At 40.6% G+C, this 24,637-nt stretch overlaps 1 protein-coding gene across 1 annotated transcript; it reads right to left on the bottom strand.

Annotated features, from left to right (window-relative positions):
- Window positions 1-762: 762 nt before the first annotated feature.
- crtac1b (cartilage acidic protein 1b) lies at window positions 763-24,637 on the bottom strand. The gene is made up of 14 exons (XM_084736299.1): window positions 24,445-24,637; window positions 22,081-22,277; window positions 21,540-21,676; window positions 16,577-16,733; window positions 13,912-14,046; window positions 13,645-13,787; window positions 8,418-8,554; window positions 6,305-6,387; window positions 5,933-6,033; window positions 5,668-5,836; window positions 4,000-4,145; window positions 2,336-2,378; window positions 2,090-2,233; window positions 763-1,809 (listed from the first exon to the last, which is right to left on the bottom strand). Exons 1-14 carry the CDS (start codon window positions 24,627-24,629, stop codon window positions 1,682-1,684), a joined length of 1,905 nt encoding a protein of 634 aa, XP_084592425.1. The 5' UTR covers window positions 24,630-24,637; the 3' UTR covers window positions 763-1,681.

Raw genomic sequence — 24,637 nt, forward strand, 5'->3', positions numbered from 1 at the left:
ATTGTGCATTGATGTTTTTTTATATTCACATTCACATAATCTGCTGATATTTTTCTTACTGTCAACAAATCCCTTAAAATGACTAAAGTCCACAATGACTCGACCCAAAGCCCTGATATTAATTATTCATCTGTGTGACAGACTTCTGTTGTTCAAATATGATTAAAAATGCATTAGCGAGCCACACTTTTGCACTGAGTGACATGTTCTTTCATTACAATGTTATTTTAAATCATAAGGAAATTCTGTAGTTTTTTCTGCTCCATATTGAGTTTAGTGTGAAACATGATCGGTGCTACGTTAAATACATAATATGAAAGTTCTGCCACTATGGGTCTCTTTCACATTGAACAATAACAAAAGACATTGTTTGATGACACCATGAAGCAGCCTGGGATCATGGGAGCCACAAATGCAGATGAAAATCTATCTGACTTGACCTGGGCAGAAATCGTGTTTGTGGATTAGATATTAAAGGGAGGTATTAAAGTTTTATTCTCGTCATGTTTAGTGACGTTTGCAGACTTCCTTCCTCGCTCTTCAACATATACCATGTTTCCTGGAAATTACAGCAACTATCGGCTACTAGCAAACACAACGTTACCTTGAATACATTACTTATTTCTCTGGGTTTGACCATTGTTGTAAACATTTGCGATTATGCAAGTACACGACTCAACCAAATATGTAATATAGGTCCATTTTTAGATATTTTAAGCAGAAATATTATATATTATAGCTTTGATTTAATTTAGCTTTAATTTCAGAGCAATCATGGTCCATGGAAATCCAAATATATATATTTTTTGTCTTCATGTTAATGTCACCTGTCCATTATTTAATTGAAATGGGGGGGGGGGGTAATTAATGTGGGGAAGTTAGAGTTCTTCATTAAGTGTTCAATAATTTTAAAAAGTGCTAAGTCAACTATGATGGGTTCAAATGCACCCTCTGGCTAATGTACTTAAAAAATGAATGTGCTCCTGCCTATTCTTGTGCTCACACACACACACACACACACACACATGTGTGTGTTTATATTCTCCACTGTGCTGTTGTATTATTCATAGATAACAAAATGTAACCTACCATCGGAGACAGATGGTCTGGCATATGCTTCTCTACCCGGCTGCCTCTTTGGACGCACACACATACACACATAACCTAAAGCTCGTGTTCCTCAGCATCCCAGTAAGCCCATAATAAGAATGAGAGTGACATTGTAAGGATTAGCGTAGCGGCATTGTGGAGATACAGATGGGGCCTCAGCGTGTCTCTAATGAATGTGGTGTGTGGAGCCAGTAGATCTGTCTGCTGTACAGTATGTGCAGTGGTTTATATGCTGCAGCTCCACTTATTGACTTGGCCTCAGTTCAGGTCCCACTAAGATAAGTGCCAGGTGATGACGTGAGGGCTCTGTGGGTGTGACACAGTTAGTTCTGAACCCTGTAGCTCCCAGCGAGCATGCTCCCTGTGTGTTTCTTTATAGTCCAGAGGGGGCCGGGAGCCAAGAGGTGACACGTAACAGCAGTGAGCAGAAGGCGAAGACTGCGAATAACTGGTGGAAAAAGATAGCAGAGATCCACAGAGGAGGAGAAGATGTGAAAAGTTTGTTGCGAAAGTTTCTGTACATCCCCATGTAGCAGTGGAGAGAGTTATGAAGGGGAGAATACAGCGACAGCTACAGTAGTCCAGTCTGGAGGTGCGTAGAGACGAGTGGTAGCAAAGAGACGGACAGCAGCCAGAGAGAAAGGCCCGACCACTTGCGTTCCCCAGAAGATCGCGTCCCCCCAAAGTAAGCCACCTGGGCTGCAGAGAAAGAGGCGACACAGAGGGCAGGGAGAAGTTAGCCAACATCTGCGTCTTTATAGCTGAAAGAGAGCTCATTCACATGGGGGAGTTAGTCATGCAGGACAGCGGGGTGCAGAGAGGGGACATGGCCAGAGGAATGTTAGCACCTCTAAGCCTTGACTCAAAACCAGAGTAATTAAGGCAGCTTAATGCATCTCGTTCTCTGGCAGTGCTTCCTTTGTTCTTCTGATCTTGGTAATCCAGCTAAGTCTACCCTGACTCTGCCAGGACCACTCACCCACGCAGGCCGACCCATCATCATTGGGCTCAAAGCCCTGGTTGCATCTCCTCTTGGCGCGGCACTTATAGCTGCCATAGGTGTTAGTGCACACAGGGCGGTCAGAGGGGCACACAGAGGGGAACTGGGTACACTCATCTTCATCTGAGGGAGGGGGATGTGAGGGAAGGAAAGACACTTTTTGTCATGATTTTAGACAAGGTCAAAAACACTGAGCGGGTCAACAGATAAGTCTTTGACACTTACCTGTGCAGCGGCCATTCTCATTCAGGGCAAAGCCATGACCACACTGTAAGACACAGTCAGTATAATCAGAAACAAGAATGTTTTTGAATAAAAAATCATTTAAACCCAGTAAATGCAGATACTTTATGTGGCATGTGACAAAGTAAAACCTTATTAATAGAGAAGAGAAACATTACTAATACAGTTGTTTCCACTCAGATGGGGGCATTCATCTTCAAGGCACCAGAGGTCAAGGAATGGTTTGATAAATTATGTGAATCATATGCTAAGACCTTCATTATCACCAGATCTCAACACAACTGACCACCTGCAGGACATTTGGAGCAACATCATCAGAACACCAAAACATGAGGGAAAATAATTTGGAAAATCAATCGAGCAGACTTCCTGAGACATGGATAGTCTCTGCTGATGAACACTGAAGCTGACCTTGTGGAGGTCTATTATGGCTGTATGTGTCCCCGTGGTATTTGTCCCTTTCCCTCTGTCCTCTCTAGCTCTGCTCATCTATGATTGCTCAATGAGGTGCACTTGGCTTGAATGAAGTGCTTAAAAACTCCTGTGCAGCATCAGACAACAGAGCCATCTGGCATGTGGACTGCTGGTCCTGTTGCCTCTCAATTGCCTGCAATTTGTTACTTTAGTGTTTTGACTTTGTGCCTTTTCATTAGTCTTGATTTAGCCTTTTTTATTAGTATGTTTTAACGGTGTAATTTTGTGGTTGCTCTGGGTCAGTGGTTGTTAGCCCCATAGGGCCACCTGAGGGTGGGGAGGAACACAAGGGAGCTTGTCTGGGACGGACAGGCACTTGATTTTGGTGTTTGTCACCCATCTGTAGCATTTTTAAGTTATTGTGATCGCATAAGAAGATAGAAGGTTTTTGTTTGTATAAATATTCAACATTAGTGGTAGTAAGCCTGTAGTTCATTTGAGCCTCTTCATGTCAGTGCAGTGCCAGAAAAGTTTGATATTACCACTGGGAGAGCCAAAGGCTCTACAAATCCTAAGAATCTTTTAGATCTGGGGTTCAGCTCACAGGCCCATGGGTACATTTTGTGCAGCTGCTGAACATGATGTGAAATATTTGCATAATATTTTAATCATTTGCAGTCCATTTTAAAACTTTAACTTTCAGTTGCCTATATCTAATACACTACTCGACTGCTGCATCAAACTTTAGGAATGACAGCTTGTATAGAGCTGGTTGAATGCCAACTAATGGCACCTCATGAGTGTCGCAGGAATTATTTTCAATCATCAGTGCCAGAGTCGTTAGCTACAGTTAGCAATTTTGGTAGACAAATTGTCAGTTTAATGTGAAAAGGAAAAGCTACCACAGCAAAAAAAAATGCTGTATGGCTGAGGAGAAAATAAGGTGTCAGGAGAAATGGATCAACACTTACTTTGCTGCCCTCTGAGACAAATAAAGTGATCAAACTCATCTGTAAAAATATCAATTTCGTACTCAAGGAATGTACTGTTAAACACAATTATGAGACCAATCCTGATGCGATGCAATATGACGCAATACGATACGGTTTCGGATGCTACACACCCATAGCTTAGACAAGTTCATGGGTTTTCCTGCGTGCAGCCCTCAATCATATGCTGGTATCCTAAATTAGATGATTAGAATTTAGTATTACTAAGAAGCTCTGCTGTACCTCTATTTCCACAGTAGGAGTGACTTCTTCCTCATCTCTTGGATAGTGGATCTCAAGCACCGAGTTGATGTCTGAAGGCTCCAGGGGTCTGGCCACCGAACGTCCGTCTGGCCAGTACACCTCGACGTTGGTGGCCACATCCTTACCTGGTCAGAAACACAGCACACTCACAGGTGGTAACATTCATATCCCCTGTAGTGATTCTTCTGAGCTCACACAGTTTATGAGATTATCATGAGTTGTCTCTTTCTCCTTCCTCTCCTTTTTCACTGACATACTGTGAGACAGAGTAGCACTCTCCCCTCCTCTCTCCATTAACTATTTTAATCAGGCATAGAGAAAGCCCCTCTCCAGAGGGCCTCTGCAGCCCTTAATTAAAGTGGCATTTCTAATGTAAACAGATCTTGAGTTACCTTGCCAGACAGTGATCTGCTCAGCAGGTGTGCTGCCTGAGAGCCAAAGAATATTTCACCTGCTCTGCGCCCGCATCACACCCTCTCATTCTGTGGTGGGGAGTCACATGTCTACCAGTAGTGACACTTTTGGGCTGCACAGTACGGTAAGATGTAATTGTCTTGACAGATGTTGTGTTTGCAATATGATTCACAATGTGGGAGTGATCATTTTTGCATCACAATTTTCATTTTCACTACAAAATAAACAGTTAAAACCAAGATGATGTGACAAGTTGGTGGGGTTTGTACTAAACAAACATGTTTTCTTACATCTGGAGAACAAGATTTGTTGGCCATCCCCGCAGCACTACAGTGCAGCTCCTGCTTTTTGGATATCGCACTTGGCCATATTTCAGTTTTGATAATATTTAAATTAATTGTGAAGCCCTACTTCTTTCTTTGGGAGATCACATAGTGCAACAGTGTTCTGAGGTCATGATGGAAAGTGAATTAGGAGTGATCAGGCATTAAAACTGAGGCCTTCGGAGATGATCTGTCCTTGGACTATGTACCAGGCCTGGATGGCCACCAGCTGACAGTCCAATGGGGGCAGAAGGAGCTGGTTCCAGGCTGTCTTCCAGCTGCAGCACCTGTCCCCCCATCTCTCTCTACTTTGTCCAGTCAGTTCTCTGCCATAGACAACTCCCATGGGTGTCTAATCAGGCTGGAGGAATTAAAACAATGCTTTCCACATGGAGCTTTCATTTTTGTTCTCAGTGCTGTGCTCTGTAAACGTCACTCTGTCCTTTTCTCTTTGCGGAAACAGTCAATTTGATGAACTCGATGAGACTAATAGCAAGTATTTTACCAAGCTAAAACACCATAGAGCTTGCTTCACCAACTCAAATTTGATCATTTGCAGGTTTTTCTCAGTTTTATAGTATTGTAAAGTTAATTGTATTGAGTTTTAGGCTGGGGGTTAAACAAAACATGCAAATGTTGATGGACGATTTTCATAGCTGAGACAATTAATCTGAAAAATAATTCCTAATTAGTTATAGCTGTAGCAGAGAACACGTCTAGTTAGCTAAGAGATAACGGGTTCAAAACTAATAGTGGTTTGTAATCATCACTTGTGATAGACTTTAAGTGTGTGATGGTGGCCCTGTCCTCTGTATTTTCTTATTGTCCTCATTATTTTGTATCTCCCTGGTGCGATTACAAACAGCTCAGACAAATGCCACTGATTCATCCTTTAAAATAAAATCTTTACCAAGGCCAAAGTGGGCAACAGGCTCCATCTCACACAGGTATCCTGAGCCACCATCGATGATCCGTGTGTGTGGTCCGCTCTTTTTAGTATACACCACCACTTTAGCTCCTCTGGCGAAAGAACCAAACTTGGTTCGGGGAATCACTCGCAGCCAGGAGTTAGTGGTGCCCTGAGACACAGGCAGAATGAAAAAAGAGAGGGTTTGGGTTGAGATGACGCTTTGAAACTGACGTTGAGGCTTTTAACTCGTCCCTCAAACTCTCACCTGGTTGACCTTGTAGACAGAGAGCGGCTGTGCTGCACTTTCACCATGAGACACCAACAGTTCCAGACGCCCATCACCATCAAAGTCTGTGGCTACAGCTCCTGGAGAGCCACCACAGTAATGATGCAGACAAACACATCAGGAAACAACCTGCACAACATTTATCATCCTCATGCAGGGAAACATAATGTTTCAACAGTCATAGAAGTAACTATGTGGAACAAGTCTCTTTGTTTTATGAAGCACATGAGGGATCTCAGATTCCCAGTGGAGCTCTGGTGCCACCTAATGGTTAAGTTTAGAAATAGCAGATACTTATCATTGTTAATGCTGATCGAAAAGACAGCAAGCAGTCTGCTCTGACACACTCACCAGTCCCTCGTCCTTCAGGCTCCGACGCCTCTCCGACATTCAGCTCTTCTATCTGAGGGTCTCCGTGCTCTCTCCTGCTCACCCTGACAAATCAACATCACAGCAATATCCCATCACATCACTGCCGAACATGAATATCACGGCCACTACAGAAATTTAGAAGCAGTGTTGGACAATCACAAATTCACTCAAGTACTTTAACATGTTGAGGTACCTGAGTATTTCCATTTTATTCTACATTACACTTCTACTCCACTATATTTGTCAAATTTGTCCAAAGTATGATGAGGCACTAGTGCATCTGTTTACTGAGACTGGGATGTCTGCATGAGTTTATATTGTATTTTTTTTGCCTGTGACAAATACTCCCCATATTATAATAATAAAAATAATAATATATAAAAAAAAAACTAAAACTTATACTGAAACTAATAAAAACTAAATTGAAACTAAACACTTAAACAACAAAAATTAAACTGAAACAAGCAAACCCACTCTAATCTAACTGAAAGTAAAAATACAAAACTATAACTAAAACATGTGATCAGCTGATAAAATATGATAAATTCTTATAAAGTAAACACCAACAGTACATTAAGTGTGTAAAATTAGCTTTCTTCCACCATCGACATATCAAATTGTTTCTTACATGTTAATGCATCAGTGATAACACTCCAATAAGGAAATATATATTAATATAATACCTGAGAGAGGCCATTCATAAAAGTACTGGTCTTTAAAACATTTAAGTAAAAGTACAAAGCATTCTTCTCAAAAACTACCCAGAGGATTAGTTATTTTTAACTGCTGATGTTTAATGCATTATCAGTAGCAGCCATTCAATTGAAAGCAGTTTCTATTTCTCTAAATCTTCTAAAAATCTTTCATCTCAAAGTCTAAAATCCCCAACTTCTGCCCTGTTCTGGTCAGTGTTCACGGTCATCTCTTCAAACCTGCCCCTGCTGCAGCATTCGTTATGGTGTTCATGAGTCTGTTTAGCCTTATTGGCTACAAAAATGCAGATGAAACGTTTGGATATTAATTCAAATTGTACTCAAATTCAAATAGATTTTAAAAGCAACTGTAGATTACATAGTGCAATTAATACTTATGGAAGTAAAATTAAAGTAAAAAATAGTCATAAAAGTACAATCAACCTACAACAGTAATTTAATTACAATAATTTGAGTAGTTGGAATTCATTATTTCCACCCCCGGAAATTATGCACATTACTAGCTGCCATATACCTTTAGTGACAAAGTATTTCTAAGTTTCCTGAAGCTATAATATCATTTCAAAGTGCAATAATGTGCTGATCCTGGCTCTTAAACCCCTCAGCTCAGCTAAATATTGATTAGTTGTATTGAATTAATTAGCTTGGGCACAATAGTTTGAGCTTGTTTTTTTCAGTGCCAGAGAGCAGAGTTAAATTAGCTGATTCATCTTCACAGTAGACTATGGCAGAGCCACGGGCTGTGGGGCAGTGACCCCTGTCAGACCTTCATCGTGTCCAGAAAGACAAATTCTCCTCCAGTGACCTGGCGTGCAGGAATATTCTGATCCAGGAAATCTCTGAGGCTTACACTGATTATTGATATTCAGTATGAATTGACCCACCAGCTCATGGCAACATTCATCATGACTTCTGCATCCTGTTCAGGAAAATATGCCAGATCAGATTTTCATTCAAACAGGATGAGTTTATTCTAGTATTAAGTCCTAACAATTGATATGTATCATATATTGCATTTTGGGAGCTGAGTTCATTAATATTATCTAGAGAGGAAACCAAACCGTGAGCCAAAAAGAGACCTAAAACTGTCTTAATGAAAGATTCATTCATCTGTGGAGGAGGAGGCGGGACGCCAGACTAGATAAGTATCCTTGGCTGGGAATTTTAAATTCTGCTCAGCTTCCAAGCCCAGTTTTAGAATATTAAATCAAGACACAAGAGTAGTTCATTAAGCTCATCACCAAACTGCGATTAAAACTTACTATCATACTTGTAGAACATGTGTGTGTGTGTGTGTGTGTGTGTGTGTGTGTGTGTGTGTGTGTGTGTGTGTGTGTGTGTGTGTGTGTGTGTGTGTGTGTCTTTTCCTGTGTGAGTACCTAAAGAGCCTGTTGGCAGAGGGGCCTCTGTAGGCGATGTTATTGAAGAAGACCTCAAGCTCGTTGTCATTGTCAAAGTCTGCAGCGATGACCGTGCGAACCGGGGACGGCATGGAAAACTTCTGAGATGCTATGTCCTGAGAAGAAAGCAAATACAAGGTACATCAGTAAAACACACACACACACGCACTCACAGACACAAAACACATGCAGGACATTTTTTCTGTGATGTGAAATGCCTTTTTAGCAGCAATCACAGATGGACTCAGACTTGACCAGTCCTGCAGGGATGTTGATACTCAAAATGTTTATTTATTGCCTTGTTCACTCCATGTGTGCATAGGGACAGTATTGTTACACCTAAATGTCTTGGTTTTCGTTCATATAATTAATATAATTCTGTTTTGTTTTATGAATGCTGTTGTAATTTAATTATTTTTTCTTGTCTTTTGGGACTAAGAGCTTAGAGTTCTTCAGAATCATAAGGATCTTTATTGTCATTGTTCTCAGGTACAATGACATTATGAACGGCTTCTCTCCATTTAGTAACAGTCTAACACTTTGATAAGCATACAGTAAAGTTTATTATTCTTTGCATAGTTGCTGATTTATGTTTTTACCCATGGGTGCCCAAATTAAATGAATTCCACCAAAATGGTGCTTGTGACAAAATCACTTTTATTGTGCTTGCTTGAGTATTTATTGTGTAGAAGGTTACCAAAAATTATAAGTTAGAAATTATAAAACCAAATTATGACAGGCTATATTATACCAGCACATAGACTTGAGGGGGTAGTATTTATTGGCCATTCATTGGCCTCAACACACGTTATTCACTTGTGCGACAGTATGACTGACAGCAACGCCTAAGAAAAGAAACACTCAGACATATGAATACCATAACTTCTATTCATCACATAGTGTTTACATAGGCTACACATTAGCCATATTCCTTGTGGGTGCTCAACCTTTTCAGTGGATGTCAGCCTGGTCTCATCCCAACTCGTCAAATATTGCTGTTTTGTCTGCGCCCATAAGCGCCTCATACTGATGCACAAGCTACCCTCTAGTAGCTATATGAGACACTGCCTCTTTTTAAAGATGGGGTGTGTACGGTAATTCTAATCCAGTACACTTTTAATTGTATTCAGCGAATATTTCCTCACGGTCCTCTAGCTCCCCGTTCTGTGTGTGCGCTAAAAAAACCCCCTGATGTTTCTACACAGCCCTGGCTTTGTAAACGGGAGAACAACGAGGCTTGAACCGAGCCACATGGCATAATTCCAGCCAATCAGCAACAGGTGGCATCCACGCCCGTGTGCAGGACAGGGGGAGGGTGAGGGGAGATGAGGGAAGCAAGACTGACTGTGAATGGTTCACAGCAAAAGTGAAGCGAATATTCGCCTCGTGTTACTCGCACTTCTGTGTTCGTTCACCCCGAACAGGCAGCTGTATGCTGATGAGCAATGTGCTAACAGCCAGTGAGCACTGGCCAGCAGGCTCCGGATGTCTGTGTGCATCTGTGCGCTTGTGTGTGAGCCTCTGACTCTTTCTGTTTTGTCGTTCCTATCTCTCTTCTTTCCTAACTCGCCTCTGTATGTTCACAAAGTCACTTTAAAAAAATCCTCCAGTCAGCGGAGAGATGCGAGAAAAAAGTTTAAAAAACAAAATCTGAGCTGTCCTCTCGCTCATAAACGGGACTGCGACTCCTCTATGGGTCAGTGCTGCAGACATGTTGAGAAGCAGGAGTGAAGATAAATCCACTATTTTATCCAGACAGTTTGCAACATGAACTCTGAGCTCCCCTCCTGCCAGTAAAGGAGTCTGCATCAGGTCTGCTCGGCTCTCTCCCCAGAGCTCCCCGGCTCTCAGCAGCTCTCTGTCAGCTCTGTGCCTTAGTTCCAACCTAATCCTCTCCACACTTTCCCACATTGAGGCTACCAGTAACTTCGGGCTGCAGACGCGCTGGAGTCCATAATCTTGCTCATTTGTTACTATTGTTTCCTTGGCAATGTGCGTTCACAAATTTGAGGGGTGCCTTCTGATGGAGCACTGAAGGGAGGGTGTGTTTGTTTAGCTGTTGTGTTCAAATATTAATTCTATCCCAAAAATGACTCTCAGTCTGTGTAGGTTTGGAATAAGTTACAACAGCCACATCAAAGCACCCATGTGATCAGCGTGTATGACTCTATATGTTGATGATAGCATATTCTAAAATTCTGTAAAATGCATTCTAAACATTTGCCTTGTCTTTAATGGCAAAGGTTGGTCAACTCAAAAGAATAGTCAGGGGTTAAGTGTCTTGCTCAAGTGTATCCCATTGTTGCTGTAAATCTACAGAAAAAGATGCAGCTTGAACTCTGATAAGTGCAGTGTCAGAACACCGCAGAGACAGCCATGTATCAGCAGATAATGTTGTTAAAGTAACAACAAAAAAGAATTTGAATGAGTTATTTCACCGCAACCTGTTGTTATTACAGCTTGCATCCTTCACGTGTTCATTCCAACATGAGGGCAGGTGGTACGAGCTGAGCCAATGGCTGCAGGTTTCATAATATGAAGGTCACAAGTTCAATCTCCACAACAGACAACATGCCCATCAATAATCCAGTCCTTGAGTTAGACACTGATCTGTCATAAGTCATCCTGGATAAGAGATTCATCTAAAGCAGAATGATAAGAATTTTACATCCTCTGGCATCAGACAAGTAGACTGCGGCTCTGCAGCCCAAAAAAAAGTCTCCTCAGCAGAGGAGTTTTTGCACAAGAAAGTAACGGATATCGCCTCGCTTCAGTGACACGGTGATAAGTCGGGGAAGAGTTATAGGGCAGCCCTTCACTCCCTCCAGTATTTACTCCCTGTTTTAATTATAAGGCTCATAAAGCCGGTGGGGGGAGGGCGAACAGTGACCTTCTGCTTCTCAGGTGAAGGAGAGGGGATGGCCAACTGAGGCCATGAGGGAGGGAGGGACAGTTTTTAAATTTACTGTATTATTAGGTGGATGGATAGATGTGCCATAAGGGAAAAGAAAGGGGCTCTTGCCAAAACAAATATGAAGCATAAACACATAAGATTTATAGGAAAAGATTATATTATGAATCTTAAAATGGAAGGTAATTATTTACAACTTTTGTACATTCTTAAGGCAAAGATAAGAAAAACATGGTGAAAAGGCTATAATTATAACACAATAACTGAGAAAGCAAAACTTCTTGTTGGGACATTTCCCTTCTCTTTAAATATATAGTAAATATGTGTGTGCGTGTTAAAACTATTGTTGCAAGGAAAACCTGGGCAATAGATTTTAATTAAAGCACAAACAGGCCTAATCGGCACTTTCCACTGCCCAGGCAAGCTGCTGTTTCAGCCCAATTTAATTAGCGGTTTACTGGAGTGATACAACAGCTTCATTATGCATGCCAAAGGTCAACACAGAGAGTAGGAGTGTCAGCTTGTGTGGAGGAAAGGGGTCTTAAATGTGTTGTGGACTTGTGATTTAACAATCTTGGTTTAAAAAAAACATCACCCAGCTAATTCAATTTGTCTTCTGTGTGTTTGTGTGTGTATTAGAGTGCATTGTGTGTGTGTGTGTGTGTGTGTGTGTGTGTGTGTCACGCTGATGGAACTGTCTCTGGGCTAAGCATCACACATTAACCCCTTATTTGACCCCTATAAAGATGTCTCCTGTGACATTTATCTCTTTGGTAAAAGATGCAGCCGCAGGTGCTGACAGATAGATCACCGAGCGCGAAACCTCCGCAGATTTACACGCAGCAGAGCTCGTCTCTGTCTCTGCTGCTCTGTACTGTACTGCACGAACACGTGTACGCTGCTGGCTGTCTCACAGGAGTTGTCTATAGTCGTTGATTCAGTAAATCACTGCCCGTCCGCCTTTAAATCCCACTCAATCCCAAAGTGGGCCGCCGCTGACAAGTGCTAATTCACTTGCCATCCGTTAGCATAGATAACTCTGTGATTCACACAGTTAATGGGTGAGATTTGCTGTCTTTGTGCTGTTTGTTCATTAGTCATTGATTCTGGAGAGAGTAGAAGAAGAGGAGGGAACCACAGCCTCACTCTTAATCTCTCCCACATCATTTGCTCTGCCTGATATCCTGATGGCAGAATCGTTCAACACAAAGACTGTAGATTGAACAAACCAAAACTGATGACACCTATCTTCATGGTTAGATACCACTAGAGTTATGTGACAACATACATATTTTGTAATTTGGATCAACTGATGCATTACTAAATAAGTAATGGCCTCAGTGTGCTTCAAACAAAGTGCTTGACAGATTGTGTCATAGCATATGAAACCTTTTTCATGGTGGTGAAATTCATCTGACTGCATCCAATGATCTCTGAACTTTCTAAAAGCAACAATCAGACAATAATGCCCACTTTCTGCAATGACTGACCAGGTGTGCAGAAGTGTTAAAGATATTAGAGTTTGTACTTTCTTCTAAAGCTCCATTTTTTCACTCTGTACAACTTTGTCTGTCACTTTGTCTGCTTGTGTGCACGACTAAGTGTGTGCCAATATCCCCATTCTTTTTTTCTTGTTACCAAGGCTGGAATTACAACGACTCATGTTACTGTAACTGAGTAATTTTGGGGGATACTTGATCGTTTATTTTTTGTGATAGTCTGTAATGTTACCTTTACTTAAAGGAGCAATATGTAACAATTGCATGTCAAAAAATGAGAACTGCAGTCCAGATAGCAAGTTGGAACCATAGACGGTATATTAAGTAGATTGAAATCCTATTTAGTATACATAATCTATGGTTGAGGCCAGTTGTTTACCCCGTCCCCTCCTTCCCAGACTCAACAAAGCTCATCCAGGCTGCAGGAACACTGCAGGACACAAGATGCATACAATATTATCATTTGTTAATAACAAGTGAGGATGAGCTCTATACTCTGATTTGATCAGCTCTTTATTGATGTCAATTTGCTGCTGATGTAAAGTTAAGCCCATTATCCTGAAAACAAAATCCCAGTGATCAGAAAATACACACTCTGGAGTTGGAGCTCAGCAGCTGCCTGACTTCTGCCTGCCAGACTCACTTCACATATTGGTCAATTTAACCATTAACAACAGCTACTTCTTCTAAAAGATTATTAGTGATTTCTTTGGACTCGTATACAGAGTAAGTACTCATTCATTAAAGTGAAACTGACGTTGCTGAGTTGTTAAATACCCAGGAAACACATGTGTACCTTGAACTTCTGTTTGCGATTATTCAGCTGTATGTACAGGCGATGAGGTCCATTCCAGTTCCCATAGACGATGTCTGTCTTGCCGTCACGGTTGAAGTCTGCCAGAGCAACCCCTCTGCCGTGCTGCATGGGGTCCTCCACACCTACAGGAATATGATAACACACTCTTTATACCTTCTTAAGGGTTTGTTTTTTTTTTGTTGCAGCAAATTTACATGAACCGATCTACAAGGCCATGATGCGTTAAACTGCACATGTTCCTCTCACCAGCCTGCTGTGCCACATCAGTAAAAGTTCCATCTCCATTGTTCTTGAACAGGAAGTTGGCTCCGTACTCGTTATCGCAAAACACATCAGACAGGCTTTGACTAACAATTGGCCCCACCACAACACCTCGCCCTCCTGCACAAACAGAGACAGAGACGAGGCTCAATGGTAAGAGAGAAATATGCAGTTAGAAAAAAGAGGTTGAGCAGAGAATATTAGAAAAAAAAAAGGAAGAAGGATATGTGCAACAACAGAGAGAAGAGAGGGAGAGAGATCAGCTCCATAACAAAAGTGAACGACGAGAGATCATTACTGTCTTTCCAGGCCATTTCCTCTAAGCAGGGCAGGTCTTTCTGCTGACACAGACACTGACTCTGATGGGTTACACACACATAAACACACCTAGGCACAAGCACAAACAAATACACAAACACAAAGATGTGACACACGCTGAGAATCTTTTGCATTAACCAAAAACTAACAGTAATTTTCTCCTTATGAAAAGGTCTTTCTGACTGTTCAACACTCTCAATATCACCCCAGGATTTTCCAATGACACCCTATAAAGTGAAGTGTCTCACTAAAGTGTCTCATCTGAGGCCAGCGGAGTCTAATTATGGAGTTGAAAGGGCTTTGATTGCCCTTCCAGTATGCAGAGTCAGTGCTGTGAGTCAGGACTCACTCCTGATTTAGTGGCCCGCTCCATCAGCCCAGACAAATATCACTCGCCCCCTATGGCCATAAACCACTAATGTCCCTCCAGAGATATGTAACCATTAGATATACAACTTCACCGACTGTCCCTCTGCTCTGATTAACGGCAGTTTGATGACAAAGCCATCCACCGTACATCATTCACAGCCATTCTGGACCAGCCCACTCTGCCCTCCCCTGGTGGCTTAGATGACATCCTGCATGCAAAAAAATCCACGGATGATGAAGATTGATTCTGTTACACTCAAATACAAAGTCGTCTCCCATTTCAAAAACTTACTGGGACATCGGCGTCAAGGACTTTTCAGTGGTTATAATAAAGTGTCATACAAGAGGCTTTTTTTCTTCCTCGTGATGATCTCTATTATCAGAGAAACAGATCACAGTGAAATCTTTCATTTTGGCATTTATTGTCCTCCTCTTCTACACCAAAGCAGGTATCCATCACAGGGTTAAGTGAAGTGTTGATCCAAGCGAAGGGAAGTGAGCTGAGCTGTGACGATGAATTTCACTGCTGTTTCTGAAGTAAATAATCAATCACAAGGTCATGTATTCAGTCTCAATGGCAGCTTTAATCAAAATAATTCCTGTCCTCACTTCAGTTCAGATCTTTATTGCCCCACAAGAGCAAGAACTTTTGCAGAAAAGCAGCATAAACACAATAAAAAAAAAACTAATTCAAAATTTAAGACAATTGGAGGCATTAAAATGGTGAAAACAATGCACTTAATAAAAATGCAACATGCTCAATGGATAAAAACTGGCACATAAGTGCTAGTCAGTTTATTGTATAAACCCGAATTATTGTAGATGGAATAATTTAAAATGTGAACCGGTTACACCTAACATAATTTCAGAAGCTTGTATCTTCTTTAAAGAGAGATGATGTGAAATTGCCAGATGGATTTTGGATGAACTGTCAACTAAGACCCACTCTCGCCAGTTATTTTATTGACTACACTGACGATGTTGCCTTGTTGCTTTCTCCTCCGCACAATCAAGGAGGTAGTTCAGATTAATTTAAGTGGAGTTGTATGAGGTACCATATGTGTCATCAGACAGCCTTTAGCAATGGAAAATCAATGTTATATAAGCCAGATATAATCAATCGGCAAAATAAGTGCCTTTACCTTACAGAACATGGGAGTTGCTGGTCTACTGTCTTGATTGTGACTTTGGTGTTAAGTTCAGAAGTTCAGAGTTGCTAAGGAGTCTGGTTCAATGAGAGAGAATGATTTTTGGCTTATATTACTGCTGTTTCCTGTTCGAAAAAAGCAGTCTGACAGCAAAGTAATGAAAATATTCTAAATGTAGTGACCTGCTGACCACCATCTGCTGTAGGTAATAGACCGATTATAGATAAGTACCACATACAACCCCACTTAAAATAATCCAAACTATGCCTATGAATCCCCAGTTTTAGTGTATAATATCTAATACAGTTTCCCTTCCTTGCATATACATTAACACTTAGATCAGACTGACTCTAACTGCACAGTCAGGCGGCCACATACTTATCTTCACAGCTTCGTAAGTTTGGGGGTACCACACAGGCTGTGATAGATGCCATATCTGGGCCATTGAGCTGGTATGATGTATGTGTGTGTCGCCCTTCACTTCCCTGTGACTTTGACTGGAGTAAACAGCTGACAGGGCCAAAAGCACTCACAAACACTTCTCCCTCTCACTCTCTCCGGTCCTTTCTTTCTTCTCTCACACTCTCGCTCGTCATGTTCTCTTTCTTCCTCTCACTTTTTCTTTTTTTTTTTTTTTTCTCACCTGGCACCCTTCCAACTGTCCCTTACTCCTAAATCATATATTTCAGACTCTGTGGGTACAAACACAACAAGCACATGCTCCTCTGCAGCAGACGTCTGTGTAAATCAGGCCGAAGGTCCGGTGCTGGATGTGAGGGTGTATGTCACACATACAGTAATTTCTTCACACCTACCAGTGAACTTGTTGACTCCGGCCTGCTCTGCCACGTTGGAGAGGGCAATAACGCCCTGTGAGAGGTCACTCGCTGCCTCATCCATTTCAATGAGAGCATGAGGACCCACGTTCCCACTGGCATAGTTAGCTATGTAGATGGCATAACGGCCTGAACCCTGGAAAAAACAAATATGGTTCACATTTATTAATGTACTGTATTTGATGTAAATATGTTTAACATACTTTTACAGAAACATATTTTTACTTCACTTTTGTGGTGTTTAACAACTTGCACAGGCATTTGATTGATCTGTCTCTAGATTTCTGCTGCCAGTCTCAAATAATGGAAGTAAATGGAATTTAATTTTCGGTCCTCACAGCTCTGAAAAATAGTATTTCAACAACAGCCTCTCCTCTTTGATTGGAACTCCTTTTACAGTAACAAGGACACTATCAACAGAATTTCATTCACCTCCTTTGTATTGGTGTAAAGGCAGAAATCTCAGAGACCGGAGACAAAAAATGTTTTTTTAAAGAAGATGAACCCACTCTTGAAAGGGATAGTTCATCCCAAAATCGAGAATAAATTCTTTCATTACTTTCTTTCCATGGAATAAAGAAAGCACTTTCTACATGATACTGCTCACGTCAAGGTCTGTGAATTATCCTGAATAACAAGGTCATTATTTCTGTGAAGAGGCATTGCGTTTTAGTTTTTCAGAGGTGTTCTGGTACTTTGAACACCACAAGCCCAGTACCATCTGGTTCTATTATGTTCGAAAGAAGGCAGGCTTCTCTACAGCCGGTATCTCCAAAACTCACACTAAAACAATCTAAATGGATAAATAGCACTACAGGGACTTGAGGGTCAAGTGTCCCTTTAAAAGATAAGGCTTGTCATATTGTACATTTTTCTTTTTTGTCAAGATCAAACCCAACAATGTATTAGTCTGTCTCTAAATACTTTCCAGCTTCCCTACCTTGTCTGCAGCTTTTGAGCCCATTGATCCTGGATATGCAATTCTTAAAAACTTGTCAAATTTATATTCTTTCATTAAACATTCATTAAACATCCAATAACAGATTTTTTCCGCCAGTAGAAACATTATCATTCATTTGGTCCAATATTCACTGTTAGCTTAACGTAACTGTTAGCTGTTTTTGGTCTTCGCCAGCTCCTGAGGAAAATATTTGGCTCTTCAGCTGCTAAATGCTCTACAGTGCTCACCCACTCGTCACAAGTGTCTGTCTGCTTTTTGGTGCTGAGCAGATCGCATACAGTGAGTGTTTAGAGCTTTTTTGGGGGGCAAACAATAGTACAAATTATGGACCAGAATAGAAATTTCAGGGAGAACATCACAGCTGTAGTGCTATTGTGAGAGAAGTATTTCAATTTTCAATTTCTCTGATGACATATCATGGTCATTTTATGATTTATTAGGGTAAATACATTACAGATTTCTCATTTAAATTAAAGGCCAGACAGCTCAACAACAAGCATCATATTGATTGATTGATTTCACAAAAAATCAGTTATAATTGATTTCAGGATTGAAATGATTTTATTGTTTTGGAAGCTTTGCAAATATTATGCACAGTTTCACCCTCAGCCATTCAAGCCTTTTCTTTACCCTTTATCTGCCTTTACCCTGTTTCCTACCCTTTAGCCCCTTTTTTTTCTCAGCCTCTCTCCCCACTCTGCCTCCCTTTGGAGATTAATTTCACACTCCATTATCAGTCAGAGTCCCTGCAGACACAAACTCACAGACGGAACCACACTAATAGACTACACACTCGATATCAATGAGCTTTCCCACCAGGCCTAACATATTTCAATCAATACAAACACATGCACGCATGCAAACGCACACACACGACATTCCACCATTTGTGTTAGCTTTGCCGTATTTTCACAAGACAAGAAAAGTAAATGAGTCCAGTGGATGTAAATGTCATGAAGCGTCACATTATGGCCTGCTGAGGTGGGGGGAGTGGGTTGCACTGACACACACACACACACACACACACACACACACACACACACACACACACACACACACACACAGAATGAGACAAAATGAGAATGAACTACACTGAAAGACCTGAAGGCCACTGGCAGTTACTTAACAAACTTAAAAGTCAATGATTTTTCAATAAGTCTTCACCCAAGGCTAGTTTCTGTCACTGGGATTGGCACTGTGAATATTGTGACACGCATGCCTGCAAAAGTGCCTGCTGGTGCAGGGATATGTGACCGCATGCCCTTTACATAAGTATTTACACCTATCACTGAGAAGCCTCAATGAGCTCCCACCTCTAATCTAATTTTGTTAGATGTATATTGTATATTGTGCTTTTTATCAACACTATTTAAATTATTCTTTTAAACACACAATATGTAAGTCTTGTACTTTTAGTCACGTTCGCCAACTTTCTTCCTCTCTCGTTAATGTGTTTGACGCATTCTGTGTCTTCCTGGAAGTTACAGCAACTAGCAGCTAGTAGGAACGGACCAGTACGATATATTAAGGATTTATCTAGGTTTGACCATTTTTTAAAACGCTTGGAATAATCTAAGTACACAACTCAACAAAATATATAACATGTCTACCATTTTAGACATTATAACACCATTTGTATCTCACTTGATACATGAATTTCTGAGACCTCTATAACACAAATATGATCAATACTTTACTAAAAAAAAAAAGAAAACCCTGAGGTATATTATCTAACGCATGTTTTCTGCCCTCTGGTGGATCATCTGCACACTGCAGCCACCAGCCCGCCTCTGAGTGCTCGCGTGTTTTTCTGAGCAAATTTCGTAAAGTTACAGTAAGAATAACAGTTATATTGTTACTAATGTTTCAATATGAATATTTACTATATTGAAACAACCTATAATTACCTAATATTTTGTACTTTATTTTATAATAAATCATGTTGAAAATGTGTGTATCAAATATGATATAGCAGGTTTATAAAATAATTTATCTGGTAATCCCACAATCATTATTCTATTGAATTTCATGATGCAATCCGCATTATGCCTACCACAATGACTAATACACTGTTAAATAAACTAATCATGGATTGAAATGTCATCTTAACATAAATTTAAAGTGGAAATTGAGATATTAATATGCATTAATTACTTGATTAATGCATGAATGATTCATTACTAACCACAAGGTGAAATAAAAAGGTTCCTGTTTGAAAAAAAAACAACCAAATGAAATGTGCCAAATTTTTCTTTCTAAAAACAATTGGGAAAAACTATTGGGTGCAATGAATTTTCATAAACGGTTGATATCAAAATACAATCAAGTACGAAGGCAACAAAATATCATATATGTAAAAGACAGACTTTTTTTTTTACTCAAATGGTCCAATAAAGACTTCTGTTTAAAAAATAATAAAAATTTTCAGGCAGTTACTTGCTGTGTCAGGCTTTACAGGGCTAATGTGGAAATGTTACATATTATCAGGATTAGGTAGCAACAGATTTCATGTAATCAGGATTACATAATCAGGTTACAAAAACTACCACTACAATCAACCCAGATAACATAAATGTTTAATTAGATTATAGTTGCAGTGTGAAGGATTACTTGATTACATCTGTGATTATATATAAATATGATATATATGCCAAATATGGTCTACTATACTATATCAAAGTTGTTGTTTTTTTCACATCAAAAATTGAAGATGAACATTTTGAATAAGTTCTCCTCTTACTGTCTTTTTAAGGGTGGTATGATGTGACCAACTATAACTGTTGAATATGCAAATTATTTATTGAAATAGTTTTGAGGTGCTGCATCCACTTTTTTAGCATAAGGTGCAGTACACTTTTTTTTAATGGATTACATTACTAAAAAGAAAGAAAATAAGACAACAAGAATTGCCATTTAATTTGTATTCTATAACTGACCTACCCCTGCATACTATAGCTTTAAAATCTGCTCATTTTCAGAAGCTCCATCCTGCCTGAAAGTGCAGTGAACCGATCCATCAGTTCAACGCAAGACCCCTCAATATGTCACCTTCATCAGTTTGTATAAGAATAATGATGGGACGTCACTTTCAAGGAGACTGGGAGGGATGAAACAGTCGGATGACTAATTATCCCTCTTTTTCCTGAATGATAGCACTTTATTTATGAGTAAACAAGACCAAACACATTAGCTACCTGGCCGACTATGCAACATGCTCTGGTTTTGGCCTCTGTAACCTTCTGCCAAATCTGTTCTAATAAAACTTGCTCAGCAATAGGAAAATGTATTCTCTCCCTCTGTCAGTCTGCTGGAATAGCATGGAAGAGCACACTTCAGGGTGTTGGCTTCCTCTAAAAGAATTATGCCATTAAAAGCAGATATCTTTCCAATCGGTTTGGCAGCGCTGCACAACCTATCAGTGCTCAGTGAGATGGGACTGTGGTTAAAAAAATCTATTGTAATCCCTACTGTCCTCTTCCCGCTATTACTTTCTTTATCCCGTCCCCTGATTGGAAGTGAGAACTGTACGCTTGTGTGTGAGATAAGAGACAAAGAAAGAGTGCGAGCGTGTCGGTCAGAGAGAAAAAAAGGGGAGTAAAGGAGGTGGAAAGAAGGAAGAAAACAATGGGAAAGAGACTGAGAGAAAGAGAGAAAACGCTACGGGCAGAAAGCAGTAGTGTGCAGTCATCACTCCTCCCCTCGTACGATGTTCTATAAAACAAACGAGCCCTGGCTTCTGTAATTACACTGGTGCGATGGACAGAAGAGAGAAAATGGCACGCCATTCCCCCAAATGAACTGTCATAGCACATGCTGAGAAGGGCGGCGTAGGCAGGGCATGAGTTATCACTGGTAAACAAACAGAAGCACCCATGCATGTACACAGAAGACACTCTAGGGAGTTTGTGTGTGAGTGGTGTATATCTGCATATACTGTACTCTGTGTGTGTGTGTGTGTGTGTGTGTGTGTGTGTGCAGTACCTTTCTGTCCACACAGGCCACTGAGCGCCCAGCCATACGGTTGGCTACGTCTCTGTGTTCGTTAATGTCATCGTTCAGCAGATCTTCAAAGCGTCCATTACGGAACTTAAACAGCTTGTCAGAATATGTTGCCCGACCTTGATGTGGAGAGACGCAGAGTTCAGGAGAGGCAAAGATTGTGTGGAGAGTAAAGAGGCGTTATGCAATACAAGAACCGTGGGTGAACAGAAGAGCAGGTTGCTGTGGCTGCAAGTGACCTCTATCATTTTTATGAAAATGATAGAGGTGAGGTTCTGCAGTTTTGGTAGCGTGCGCTCTGTAGCTCTCAGATTGATTAATAGCAGCACAAAGCTTATCTGTTATCTGATGAGGACTCAGATGAGATAAGCTTAATATCTGCATACTGATTCTCCTGCTTTGTCTCTGTACAAGAAAAGAGGTACAACCCCCGTCTGAGTGTGTGTGCAGTTACAGTATGCATTTGTCAGTGCGCTCTTATGAAAGCGTATCTGTGTGTGTAACAGAATGTACTGTGCCGTACCAGAGAAGGCGTTATTGGTGTTGAGGACATAAATCTCCTCTCGACCATCTCCATCTATGTCACACGCTGTCACCCCGATGGCGTTGCCTTGACGGTCTCTCAGGGCATAGAACGGGGAGCTTCGGTTGTCAACTGCAATGTTGACGAGCCTTTTCTTCTCCTTGTCGTACTTCAGCACCAGATTTGGGCCATTGTAGCTGTCAACAGGCGCCAATGGAAAGCTGTTACATCTTCATTGCATTAGACTGACAGAAGGAATCTACGTTTACAGTTTACATTTATTGTTCAGCAATTCATGACTGGTACCTACTGATGCAGCCTACAAATCCTGACAACAAAATGTTCCCTCTTTTGTAGATAAACTTAATAAATATTGTTTATTGCTGAATTTTAAAGCCCCTAAGAACTTAGAGCCAAATCTTACAGGGGAACACCACGCCACTGCTTTCACAAAGTCTAGTTCTACTCCAACTACTAACACATTTGTGAAAATCTGATGAACTGCCTCAACTGATGTCACATAAGACAAACAAGAGACACACACTATAATGACCTGTTTGCTGTACACGATCCCTTACTTAAAAACCTTTTTAAACATCCAAAAGTACAGTGTTAAATCAGTGGAGTAATGCATTTCTCTATAGCTTAAATATTTGTGGCTAAAAAGTATTAAAGCAACACAATGTCACTGTTTTACTTTAAAATAACAGCTTCATAATCATTTTGATCCTGCACTGAGATGTAAAAGAGAGAATGGTGCTTATTTCATTCTACTGGTGATTTTGAAGTTTCCTGATTTACCGACAGTCATATTTGTTGCTAAAGTAACCATTAACTGTAGCTGCTATTAGCTAGTTAGCCCAATTAGCCATGCAGCTAGTTGACGCTCCCTGGAGTAGACTAGGAGATCAGAGCACTGGGGGAGTGTTTACACTGCCGAAGAGGGCGTTGATATAGGAAGCTAAGCTGAGAAAAATATTTAAAAATGTTGATTGGCAAGACCTTTGTGAAATAAAAGGTGCAAGACAGACACTGAGCTGGGCATCTTGCTAATGTACTGTTCAGTAATATTAACTGGGTTGTCTCGTGTTATTGCACTAGCTTGATGTTTGGCTGTGTTAGCAAAGCTGTTGACTATCTTATGATGCAAGTATAGGGGATGCCAAGTAAAAAAAAATTAAATTCTTGCATAATGTAGCTTTAAGTACTGGGAATATAACACTCTGCTGCATCATTACAGTGTGGGTGTGGTTTGACAGTGTTTTGGCCACATATGCAAATAACCTGCAAACTGTCATCAGATTTGACCTGATTGACATCAAACCAACATAACGAGCACAAAAAAAAAAAAAAAAGACAAAATCAATCTCAATTAAAATAAAATAAACTTTTTTGTGGTTGTGTAGAACCTCATCACCTGGGAAACTAAGTTGGGAAAATAAGTTTTCAGAGCCTTCATCACTCATCTGCATTTTTACAACCAGTACAGTTTTTTTTTTTCATAATTGGTGTAGAAACTGACAACAAAATCAAAATTTTCTTCAGGGTGCCAATTAAGTCAATCATCTTGTTATTGTAGCAGTGGAGGGTAAAGAAACAGCCTCTAGTCAGAATCAAATTTTGCCAAAACATTTAGTTTCCAACAGCCTCTTAAATGTTTTGCATATACATTACAAGCTTTTGAAACTGTGCCCTTGGAGGTATTTTTGACATTGTCTGTTAATGACAATATGAACGACAGACAACAGGCCACACAGAGGACAAAAATCTGATCCATCAACACTTTAAAACACTCTTTTCTGTTCTGAATGACAGCCATATAAAGCTAAACACTCCATCCTAAGAGTCTTAAAATCCCCAAATGAAATTACATCCTCTATAAGGTTTTGTGACGCCCTCCCCTCCTGACCAGGATACCTGCTGAATAGGATGTCTTGGCAGGATGACATTTATTAAGCAGGGTCATTTTGGTCCATCTATATTCTGTTAAGCACTGGGAAATTCATTACTGCTTCACTGGATATAGGCAGGCTTGCCAAACTGTTCCCATCAATGGCGCTCTATCCAATCACATCCATTTTCATCAGCTGAGTGAGCCTCAGGGCACCCTTACTATCTCTCGTCTTTTAGTCGTTTGCCTTTGTCTTCAACCTTTAGCTTGGAAAATGACACTGCACTTTTATTTTTGCCTCCGATTTAGAGTTAGATATTACTGAAGAGTTAATGAATTACTGTAATTGTGCATAATGAAAAAATAAAGTGCTCGGAACACTGTAAGAAGAGCAAGGGGCATAAACGATTTAGGATTCATGAAGCTTGAATTAAAGTAAGTAGTTTTAAACAACCTTTCCCTTGCTTTCTCACCCAGCAACAAACATCTCCAGGTCTCCGTCTCCGTCCACATCAGTGACGGCCACTCCGTAGTTGAGTTGGGTGGGGTTGTTGTCATAATCGGGAGGAAGGACGGTCTTGGTAATAGCTGAGAACATGGGCTCGGATCGCTGAGCCGAGGAGAGGGCAGGCAGGAACAAAACCAGCCACAATAACATCCTCACCT

Source organism: Lutjanus erythropterus, chromosome 14 (assembly GCF_056507025.1).
Source record: "Lutjanus erythropterus isolate fLutEry1 chromosome 14, fLutEry1.hap2, whole genome shotgun sequence".
In the NCBI taxonomy this organism is placed as follows: domain Eukaryota; kingdom Metazoa; phylum Chordata; class Actinopteri; order Lutjaniformes; family Lutjanidae; genus Lutjanus; species Lutjanus erythropterus.

Bases quoted from the DNA above. Each gene is read 5' to 3' on its own strand.
- crtac1b (XM_084736299.1), bottom strand. From the start codon at position 24,629: ATGTTATTGTGGCTGGTTTTGTTCCTGCCTGCCCTCTCCTCGGCTCAG. The intron at 8,555-13,644 runs GTACACATGTGT...CTTTCTTCTCAG, and splicing joins ATCGCAAACAGAAGTTCAAG to GACATAGCATCTCAGAAGTT. The intron at 6,388-8,417 runs GTACTCACACAG...TTGATTTGTCAG, and splicing joins TCTGCCAACAGGCTCTTTAG to GGTGAGCAGGAGAGAGCACG.